Consider the following 11,069-nt stretch of genomic DNA (forward strand, 5'->3'; position numbering starts at 1 on the left):
ATGTTGGGTTGAGTTGATAATAAATTCAATCAATAGAAAAACGAACTGATAAAAAACTATCAGCTAATTAAAAATTTATATTTTTAATTTAGCTGTTTAATTTTTTTCGAGGCTCATGAAAACTACATCTTAAGTTTTGATCCAGTGAAATGTTTTACAAGATGCCTAAGCCAAATAATTTCTGAAACGCACTGCTTCAGATTTCAAAAATAGGGAAAAATCTTTTTGCGTAGTAAGATTTGAAAAATGAATTGATCACTACGAGTTAAAAAGAATCTGATGCTTCAGTAAAAACCGCACTGATTACTTTTTCGATTTGCGATAACAAAAACGCTTCAATAATTAACTCTCATAAAAAATCAAGAAAACTGGTTATTGTACAAGACGCACAAAACATGATGACTAAATTCAAACAAGAAAAAAGCTCAAAATAAAGAAAACTATAAAAAAAACAATTTCAGTAAAAAGTTTAAAATTTTGCTGTATAATTTTCCCGTGATTGTATTTCCAGAACAAAAACACATTCACGTTACAAAAAAACTCTCCAGAAAAAGTTATATAGATTTAATTAATTTTTTGAATAAAGCGGTCGAGTTCGGATATAAATAAACCCGTCAGATCAGTCTCTGATCAAACTTCTTCTACAGACAAAAATTATTGAAGTTTTTTTTTTTAAATTTTCATTTGTGCTTTTTTTCTCAATTTCTCTCTAACATCAAAAAAATATGTTCCAATGGGATTCAAATAAAACACGCTACTGGTTCGCTCAATAAAAACCTGCATCGTTTATTATGCTTCGGAATAGTTGCATTTAATTGAAAGTTACAGATATATATTATAAAAAGCTTTTTTCAATGTCATTCATTTTTCTTTTTCTTGAATTCCATCTTTCATTAAAATATTACACGTCGCCCTGATACACAGACAAAACAAGCTACTCATTTTCTGAAGATAGCCCGCCAATTCAAACGCTATCAAACTTAACCACCGCAGCACTTTTCAAACGATAGCACGCCGAATACAAGATAAATAAATAAACTGGCAAAAACATGCCCAAAACATGCTCTAACCATCCCGCACACAACCACGCAACGTAATGCAGTGTTTTGCTTATAATTGAAACTCTTTGCTTATAATTTTTTTCGAAGTTTTGTAGACAAATTGTGCGACAATTGTCTTGATTATAAAGGCATAACCAAATTTTAGCCTTTTTGCGTATGTCAACCATTTATGCGTATGTTGAAAATTCTTTGTCCGCGGAAGCTTCTTTTTTCACATTTTTAGGTAAAATATTGTCTGTTAAAAGCCTGGTTGTTTGCACTAAAAGATTGATCAGCTAAAAAACTCATTTTTCAAATTCTATCCTAAAATATTGGTGTTGTTAAAATTCTTTTGTTCTGTTCTTATGCCACAACATTGTACTGCTAAAAGACTCATTCTTAGTTTTTCACGAAAAAAAATAGTCCGCCTAAAAATTTGGTCTGATCTGATATACTCAGTTTTCAGTTTTTATAATGAAAAATATGTCTGCTAAAAGACATATTTTCAATTTTATGCTGAAAAACTGGTCTATTAAAAGATTCGTTTTTGAATTTTTTTGCCAACATTATGGTCTGCAAAATTTTCAATTTTTAGGTTAAAATAATATTTTTGAAAAGATTAATTCCCATTTTTTAACCTACAAGATTAGTCAACTAATATCCTCTAACTTCGTTTTTTCGTGCTAAAAGCATAGCCTGCTAAAAGAATTGTTTTTCCTTTTATATCGTAAAAAATTGATGTGCTAACAAACTAAGTTTTAAATTTTTCGTTAAAAAGCTGATCTTTTGAAAGTCTTATTTTCCAGTTTTTAAGCAAAAAAATTGTCTGATAAAAACTCTTTTCTTTTTTTTCTATAAATCTTTGGTCTTCAAAAATTTAGAATTTTGAGTTGTATACCAAATGCTGAAAGATTTGTCTGTTAAAACTCATGTTTTACGCTAAAATTAGGTCTGCTCAAAGAATCATTTTGAGTTTTTTTAGTAACTGATTGGTCTGCGGAAAAAAATTTATTCCTCAACGTTTATGCTGAGAGAAAGGCCTGTTGAAGGTCTCAGTTTTCAGTTTTCAGATTCAAAAAGTTTGATCTGCTAAAGTTTTCGTTTTTCAGTTTTAAGTGAAAAAACTGGTCTGCTAACAGACTCATTTTAAGTGTTCGTGTTGAAAAATTGGTATGTTAAAACTCACTTAACATGCTAAAATTAGGTCTGCTGAAATAATTATTTTTCAATTGTTTTAGTAACAGATCAGTCTGCTGAAAAAACTACTTCTTCAAGGTTTATGCTAAAAATTTGGTCTGTTGAAGGACTCATTTTTCAGTTTTAGTTTGAAATTTTTGCAAGGTTAAGTCCTCATTTCGCAATTTTTAAGCCAAAATTTTAGTCTGCTAAAAACGTTTCCAAGAATTGATGATAGATGATTGGTCCACTAAAATGAGTTAGTTTCAAATGTTTATACAAATAAGTCTCTCTTCCAATATGCTCAATTATTATTTTCCATGCTTAAAAATTGGTCATCTATAAGACCAGTTTCTATGCTAAAAGATTGGAAGACTGGAAGACTCAATTTTCTATTGTTAATCTGAAAACTTAGTCTGATAAAAGACTTATTCTGAAATTTTTTGCTCTAGGTTGGTCTGCTGACAGACTGGTTTTTAAATGTTTTTGCTAGAAGCTTGATCTGCTAAGAAACTCATCTCTCAGTTTTTATGCTAAAAATTGTTCTGCTAAAAATTGGTCTCTCATAAAATCTTTTTCAAAGTTAATATAATAAAATAGGCAAAAGGACTGTTTTTTACATTTTAAATTAAATTATCGGCCTATTTGAAGATTGTTGCCACATGAGAACGCATTCCTTCTGATTGTTTTTTTTCTATCATCTCAAACTACTTCTGTGCGTCAAATTTCGACGCTTGTTTTTGTTTTACGTGCACAACGAGTGTCTCAAAATTTGGAGCCAGTTATGCGACCTATAATTAGTCCATGAAAATCACAAAGACAATTATTTATACTTAAATTTATTGAAATCAGTTATTAAGACAGGTGCTTAAAAAACTTTCTCGGATCTATCTTAAAATATTACCTCACATCGATTTAGCGGTGATAAAATTTGATTTTTGAGAAAATATTTTCAAAATTTAGCCTGAATTGGCGGTATTATATTTTTTTATATATTTTTTGAAAAATCAGACGAATCCTACAAACTACAAATCAGACTAATTTTCACAAAAAAACTGATTTGGGGGATCGCTCTTTAGATCTTTGTGCTCACAGGAGTAGCGCGTACAGTTCTTTTACTAGTCTGGTTTGAAATATTTCGCAAGAACGCGCATAAGTAATCTACTTCTTTAATACTTTGATGTTGAAATTGTACTAACTTCTCAAAAATTTCCATTAAAACTGACTGTAACCGATTATAAGGGTTATATTAGCATAAAAATATAAGAAATATAATCCATTTTTAGTGGATTGTAATCGATTTTAATGGATTGTATTGATATAAGAAATACTAGAATTATAATCCATTTTTGATGGATTATAATCAATTATTTTTGCGATATTTTAGATACTGACTATATAATGACAATATAATCAATTGTTATCCATGGAACTCCAGTGCGGGAAGAGCCATATTTGCATCCTATATAAACCAATTTTTGAGCCGAAAACGGACAATTATTCAATTATCTAATATTAGCTCATTGAATATATGATAAGAATTATTTTGTTGATATGATAAGAATTATAAGAATTAATATGATAAGAATTCATTAAGTTTTTTCTGGTGCTTCTTTACTTTCTACATTTTCATTTTTTTCTTGCTCTTTGAATCTGATTCTTGCTTCTGGGAAAATATCTCGCAATGGCGCGTTGGCTTCGTCTCTGCTCAATGTTTTGTCCACTAGTACGTGGATATGGCATAAAACTCGAGTTCGTGCTATTGCATTGTACAAAAACTGAAGCGACGCTCGATAGTCTGTGGGATCGAATGGAAGTAAAATGTGGCATTGGTTGAATTCTGAAGAACTGATGAGTTCTTTGCGACTTTCAGTCTCGGCCGTAAAATGGCCATGTTACCACTTCCTTGTATATTCCTCCCTTATACCTCTGCGATGAAAAAAGCGTGGAAAGAAAAAAGAACAGTCGATTTCTTCGTCTTCTATCTTCAAACTGAATTTTGCTTCGATTGTGTCCCAATGAAAAGTTGTGATCGAGTCTTGGCGGTAAACTTGAACGAGTAATTGGGGTCCATGAATGAAATGCCCGTAAATAGGGATGTGTGACAATTTTTCAGTTTCTCTAGTTTGGCTGTCTAATTTTTTGGTTTCAATTTCTTTTTGTTTGGCCTCATGTTGTAGTTTGTCGTTTCCATCTTCTCTTTTTTATCAGCTAGTTTTTCTTGATCTTCCTCTTGGTTTTCTTTTTCATCTAAAAGATTTTTTTAATCTTCGGGTAGCTTATTTCTCTGTTCAGGCAGATTCTTTTTTTGTTCAGTCGAATTCTCTTTTTCTTTAGTTTGATTTCCTATTTGCGATGTTTGTTTTTCTTGCTCTTTGGTTTGATTTGCTATTTCGGATTGATTTTCTGTTTTTTGAGCGTGGTTATGAATGTGCTCGCTCAATGTGATAAGTTGAGATACAATATTACGGGTACTTCGATAGCTGGCACTTAATTTAATTACGTCGAAAAATCATGTTTGTGTGAGGTGGGGGAAAGGAGAAAGAGCCTCAAATTTCTATTTACAATTATACAAACACTTTTTTGTTTCACAGGAGCAACACGTCTCCGATAATTAGCCAGATGTACACCGTAGAAACAAATCCTTGTTTATCACAAAGATAGTTAGTATCAACTTGAAACTTTTGAAAACCTTATTTGGAAACGTTATAGACATTTTGTGATTTTTTTACCGATTTGACAAAACTAAGAGTGCGATCGGTTATAATAAATTTTCAAACAGATTTTCGCCTAACATAAAAATGATTTGATATAACCCAATTAGAGACAAAAATAGATAATGTAGAGATTTTATACAAATCAAAGAATAGATTCAGTTGTTGTAAAAAATCTAATGTTTCAGAAAAAGTCAAGTGGCTCAAATAATTGTACTAAAAAGCCACAAAAATCACAAAATTCTACCAAAAAGGTTGTACCCAAGAGAAATCTCCCTGAGTGTTTTTGTGAGCTAAAGTTACTTGGGCGGCTAACTATAAGTTTCATGAGATCATCCATAGCTTTTGCTATAAAAAGGCAATAAAAGCTCCCACGGTAAAAAATGTGCATTTAATTGAAAAATCTTTAAAAACAATTCTAAGATCCACCGTTTAGCGCTAACTTTAAGAAAAATTTGACAAAACGATCCAAAGACAAATTTGAAAAAATTTATTTTTAGCTGCAGCATAATATTCGAACAATACCGTTTTTGAGAACAAAATCAGTTTTAAAATTAACGGAAAAGCATGTATTATAGGTATATTTCTAATTCACTCATATAAGTTGATTGTCTTGGAAGATGTGAAATTTAGAGAATAAACTATATTTAAAAAATGTTAAATCTGTACGAAATCTGAATATATTCTGTACATAACATGTACGTAAGCTGTATTTACTCGGTTTATAATCTAAGTTGAATATCAAAGGAATCTGAATATAATATCTGTACAATTGATATATAGCATGTATAGAATTTGTATATCCGTAGACAACCTGTTAAAAATTGTAAACTTAATAAACTAAAATATACACCAACAATTGAGTTTTGATAGCTATCGAATCGCTGAAATCAAGTATAATATGCAATCTATGACAGTCGATTTGATAATTAATGAAATCTTGTTTTGCTCTTTGAAAAGGCTATCTATTTCAACACTATATATTTTAGTAGCGATAATTGTTTGCAAATAAATTAAGCATTGCCAAATTTAATTTTAATGAAGTTCTATTAGGAAGTGTTATTATTGTTTTTGCTCTTCGTAATTGTGATTTTGGTGATTCATTTCTTTCGTCTTTCAATTCTCTGCCTTCTTTTATTCGTATACGGTTAGTTCAGGAGCAGTCTTAAAAAAGCCAAAAGGAACGTAGCCAACGGAGAAATGAGTAGAATACGCTCTATGGTTCTGGTTCTTCATATTTGATTCTTGCTTCTGGGAAAATAACTCGCAACTTGCCGTCAACTTCGTCTCTGCTTTTATTCATCAGCACGTGCACATGGCATAAAACCCGAGCTCGTGAAATAGCATTGTACAAAAACTGAAGTGCCTCTGCATAGTCGGTGGTGGGATCAAATGGAAGTAAAATGTGACATTGCGTGAACTCCGATGAACTGATGAATTCCTTACGTTTTTCAGTTCCAGCTGTGAAGAGGTCATCAGAATTATCTCTAATCCACTCCTCCCTTTTACCTCTGCGATGAAAAAAGCGTGGAAAGAAAAAAAACGCACATTCGATTTCGCGATCTTTTATTTCCAAATTGAATATTTTTTCAATTGTATCCCAATGGAAATATTCGATCGCGTCTTGGCGGTAAACTTGAACGAGTATTTGGGGTCCATGAATGAAGTGTCCGTAAAGGGGGATGTGTGACAATTTTTCAGTTTCTCTAGTTTGGCTGTCTAATTTTTTGGTTTCAATTTCTTTTTGTTTGGCCTCATGTTGTAGTTTGTCGTTTCCATCTTCTTTTTTATCAGCTAGTTTTTCTTGATCTTCCTCTTGGTTTTCTTTTTCATCTAAAAGATTTTTTTTATCTTCGGGTAGCTTATTGCTCTGTTCAGGCAGATTCTTTTTTTGTTCAGTCGAATTCTCTTTTTCTTTAGTTTGATTTCCTATTTGCGATGTTTGATTTTCTTGCTCTTTGGTTTGATTTGCTATTTCGGATTGATTTTCTGTTTTTTGAGCGTGGTTATGAATGTGCTCGCTCAATGTGATAAGTTGAGATACAATATTACGGGTACTTCGATAACAGGCACTTAACTGATCTGGTTTAGCTGAATCGAAAAGGCCGTAGTTTTGAGAGATATCTTTTGGAGTTGCAGTTTTGGTACCCATGGGTTTTTGATTCAAATCTACTGTCAAAACGAATCCTTTTCTTTTGCCTGAAATTTCTTGATCGGTGTTCTGGCAAAGGTTGATTTGGTAATCATCTATAAACTCAAAGTCAAAGTCATCGCTTAGATCAAAATTAGGTTGATGTATAATCAAAATTTGATTATTTTTAAGTTCTTCCCGATTAAAAGGATGATTCTCTTGTACTTCTGCTACTTTGATACGAGCCTTCTCGAAAAGAGATTTGTACTCGACTAAATCAACGTGATTTGCAACCCTGAACTTGATCTTCGAATCCGAATCAGTCAAAGCGAGATGGAAGATTTTCGCTAATAATATCAAGGTTTTCCCGGAACCAGTGGGACCAGTTATGATTTGATACCTACTTTGATTTTGGTAAGCTTTCCATTGTTCGTTTGTTACGTAGTTAAGACCCAAATAATCCTTGAAAAATTTTTTATCATTATCGGTAAGAGCTGTATCAGCTGGATTGCTGGTTTTTAGGAATGCTGGTAATTTATCAAGTTTTGTATCAGATGTATCGCTGATTTTCGATACATTTGGTTTAGAGGATCGGTTTTCTCTCTCAAAAGTAATACGTCCGTCTCTCAGTTTTCGGTCAATGTCGACTACGCAATCGGCAAGACTAATTTTGTTTTTCAGTTTTCGGATGGCAGGGCTAATTTCGATTTCTTCTATTTTGTTGTTTGTTCCAATGGCAAACATTTGGATGAGCACACTTTGAATTTTTCCAATGTCACCATCAATGGAAGTTTTTGACTTTTTTTGGCCTTCTATATTGTTTTTCCAGAAGGTTTTAAAATTTTGTAAGTCTGACTTATTAACCAAAACTAAATTAACCTCAGAATTGTCTGTTCCCTGAGATATTTCTGTTTGGTCGAGATTTGGAAAAGCTACCAGCTGAATTAATTCGATTTTTTGAAAACTTTGGCCAGAAGTTTTTTCTGCTATTCCGCATATAAGTTCCTCTGCTTTTTTAAGTTGAACTTTTGCATTGTTGATAGATGACCTGATTGGACTTTTTGGCATAATATTGCTGGCCGCTGACGGCTGAAATACTTTAGGGTTCTTTACTTCAATTTTAACTATGTAGTCAGGACCTATCACCACGAAATCGTGTTCACCTTCAGTTTTGTTTAATTCTTTGTTTTTGCAACTGGGGCTTTTGTTTGTTTCTTTGCTGCAGCTTTTCGCGTCATGGTTAGAATCCCACATTCGAAACTGCTTATGAGTGTATTTTAGCCCGTGTAAGACGATCATAGATGCGTCCAACTGTTCGAGTGCTCTATACATAACTACTTCGGCTTCATAGTCACTCTGTTTCTTCTGGTCAGTTTCAGCTTCTTTATCGGTTTGAATATGAAAATCTAAAAACAACATGTACTCAAAACCCATCATACAAAAACTTGATTTATACATCCACTTATGTGTAGGATTTTATTTATACGTCAAAGTTTTAGTTACCCACTTAAAACTGGTGCCAAAGGGATAAAAGATGTGCCAAAAAAGTTTTGATGCGGGAAAAAGTTTTCGACTCAGGAAATTTTCGGAGTCTATTAAAAAAAATGTCCCGGCGAATTTCATTTGTAGCATTTTCTTTAGTCGCAAATTAATGTAAAGAGTGTTATTTTCACGCAACCAGTCAAAAACGTAGAAAATTGATTCTTTTTGACACATAGAACATTCAAACCTCTTTTTTAAACTGAAAACATGATTCAGTGTTGGTCATTCTTCAGGGCAGACCAGTTTTCAATGTGAAACGAAACTGGTCTGCGCCATAGTTTTGCTCTGGTTACTTTTTTACATAGTCGAAACAATCAATATCACCTCGGAATCATTTTCGAGTTTTTGCGAATTATTTTATTTTATCTCCTAAGAAACAAGGAAAAGCTAGTTGTAAAGTAGAACCTTCGTAAATATCGATTCGATTTTGTGAAGGTGCTGGTGGAAACATGAAAGGTCGGCTCTTTCCTTCGCAGTATAATTTGAATAACTCCAGTCCGTCATCCAAAAATTTGTCAGTTGGTCTCTTTTTTTCTGTCGTCATGTCGATTGAATAAATTCTAATTTAAAATCAAATACAATCAGATTGCCTGGAAATTCATTATATCAAAACAGTTTTTACTTAAAAAGGAATTGTATTTTTCTACTGAAAACAATCTTTTGAAAAACTTGGTTGCGAATAAGTAAAGCTGAAACATTGATTTTGATTGCAATTGGTCCTTCGTAAAAACTAAACATTCACAAAGATAGCCGGTTACTGTGCAAAGAGCACAGAATTTTCCGATCACAGTCTTAAAAACACAGAAAAAACTTTTTTCAAATTAAAGAAGTATTTTCCTGCGTGGTGCGAAAAAGGATATGAACAAAAAAAATTTAGGCATATTTGACGGTCGTATCACCTAGTCATATTTGACAGTCATAGCAAATGGGAAAAAAAAATCTCTGGAAAAGAGACTAGAAAAACAAAAACGAAACGTTTTTTTGAATTTTTTCGCTGTTCTTTGAGTTTTTGAAATGTTTGATCCAAAAAAGGCGCAAATTCCATGGCCTAAATTAAGTTTTTTTTCCCATCTCAAAGAAATCTAATATTTTAATTTTTTCATAATTTTGTTAAACTTAAGTTAGTTAGTTTGTTCTCTCGCTTAATTTCATTTTTTCCTGTTTTCAATCGAGTTTATGAAAAAGTTGCCTATAGATCCCACACCAACCCCACTCCCCCACGCTTACCCGTACTACAATTTCCTGCCCCCGTGGGGGAGTACGTCGAGGGATAGGTAGGAGTGGGGGGGGGGGGGGTTACGTCAGCAACTGGTCAAAAATGCTGTTTTTGGGCACATTTTGGAAAATTACTATATATTGGATATTTCTAGATATTGGCTGCCCCTGTTTTAATGTGTTCGTTCGAGTTTTGCAAAAAAATGCAGAAAAAAGAGTCATTATTTACAAAATTTAATCATTTTTCATGGGTTTTATGTACAAAAAAAAATCCATTATATTGAAAAAAGTGAATTATAATCAAATATTATGGATAATAAGGGATTTAAAATTTTCAAAAACGATCGATTATAATGGATTAAGTATCAATTACGTGGTCAAAACATGCCATGATAATCGATTAAAGAGAACATTTTAGTAAATGAAATACCCATGATAATCGATTATTACCCATGAATATTCGGTGCGGGCTTTGCTGAGTTGTTTGGGCATTGATATGTTTTTCTTCGAAATTTATTTTTCAGGTATATCTAGGAAAATATATCAAAACATTTTTCTGTTATTTTGAACTGTAATTTTTGCTAAGAACCAAATAAAATCGTTGCTGGTAATAGCTGAAAGTGAATTTTTAGGCTCGAATACAATTGTTCATACGTAAAAGTTACGATTCTGTTATTAATATAAAAATTCTGAGTTTTTACTTAATCTAACCTGTCCAGATTAAGACTAGCTGCCAAAATTAGAAGTAATAAAACATATGTACTGTTCTCAAAACACACATGGCTGCGCGACGTTTGGTAAATGAAACTTAGAGATATGTGTGTGCATTTTCTAGTGACGGTTTAAACGTCATTTTTAAATATTACTTGATACGGGTTGAGTGTTGTGTCACAAAGAAAGTTTTCACAGTAAGACTGTTCTGATTTCAAATAGAAACAGAAACATGAATTATTTTATTGCGTTCACAAAATGTGACGCCGCCGCCACCACCAAAAGAAATATGTTTTTATTCCCTTGCAAAAGGAAGGGAAATGCTATTGGAATAATTCGTATAACGTTTTAAGCATTGAGAATTGAAACGACTATTCTCATTCAAAGCGAATATTAACGATTCCTCTCGTGAAATACGAGCATACGAAACCTTCTTCTCGTAAAGTACGAATGTACGAATAGAGAATACGAAGTTAAGAAGTAACTTCTCATTTGATACGAAAAATGGCGTGATTTCCCCATCTGAGTATAAATAGAAGC

General features: G+C 32.4%; 2 protein-coding genes across 2 annotated transcripts in view; one reads left to right on the forward strand and one right to left on the reverse strand.

The window, feature by feature from the left end:
- The window catches only part of LOC134840327 (C2 domain-containing protein 5-like), a 302,083-nt gene that overhangs the window by 227,553 nt on the left and 63,461 nt on the right, over positions 1-11,069 (forward strand). The window lies entirely within an intron of this gene.
- LOC134838961 (uncharacterized) lies at positions 6,147-9,193 on the reverse strand. Its single transcript, XM_063854333.1, has 3 exons — positions 9,009-9,193; positions 7,466-8,467; positions 6,147-6,763 (listed from the first exon to the last, which is right to left on the reverse strand). Exons 1-3 carry the CDS (start codon positions 9,145-9,147, stop codon positions 6,147-6,149), a joined length of 1,758 nt encoding a protein of 585 aa, XP_063710403.1. The 5' UTR covers positions 9,148-9,193.

Source organism: Symsagittifera roscoffensis, chromosome 2, assembly GCF_963678635.1.
Source record: "Symsagittifera roscoffensis chromosome 2, txSymRosc1.1, whole genome shotgun sequence".
Lineage (NCBI taxonomy): Eukaryota > Metazoa > Xenacoelomorpha > Acoela > Convolutidae > Symsagittifera > Symsagittifera roscoffensis.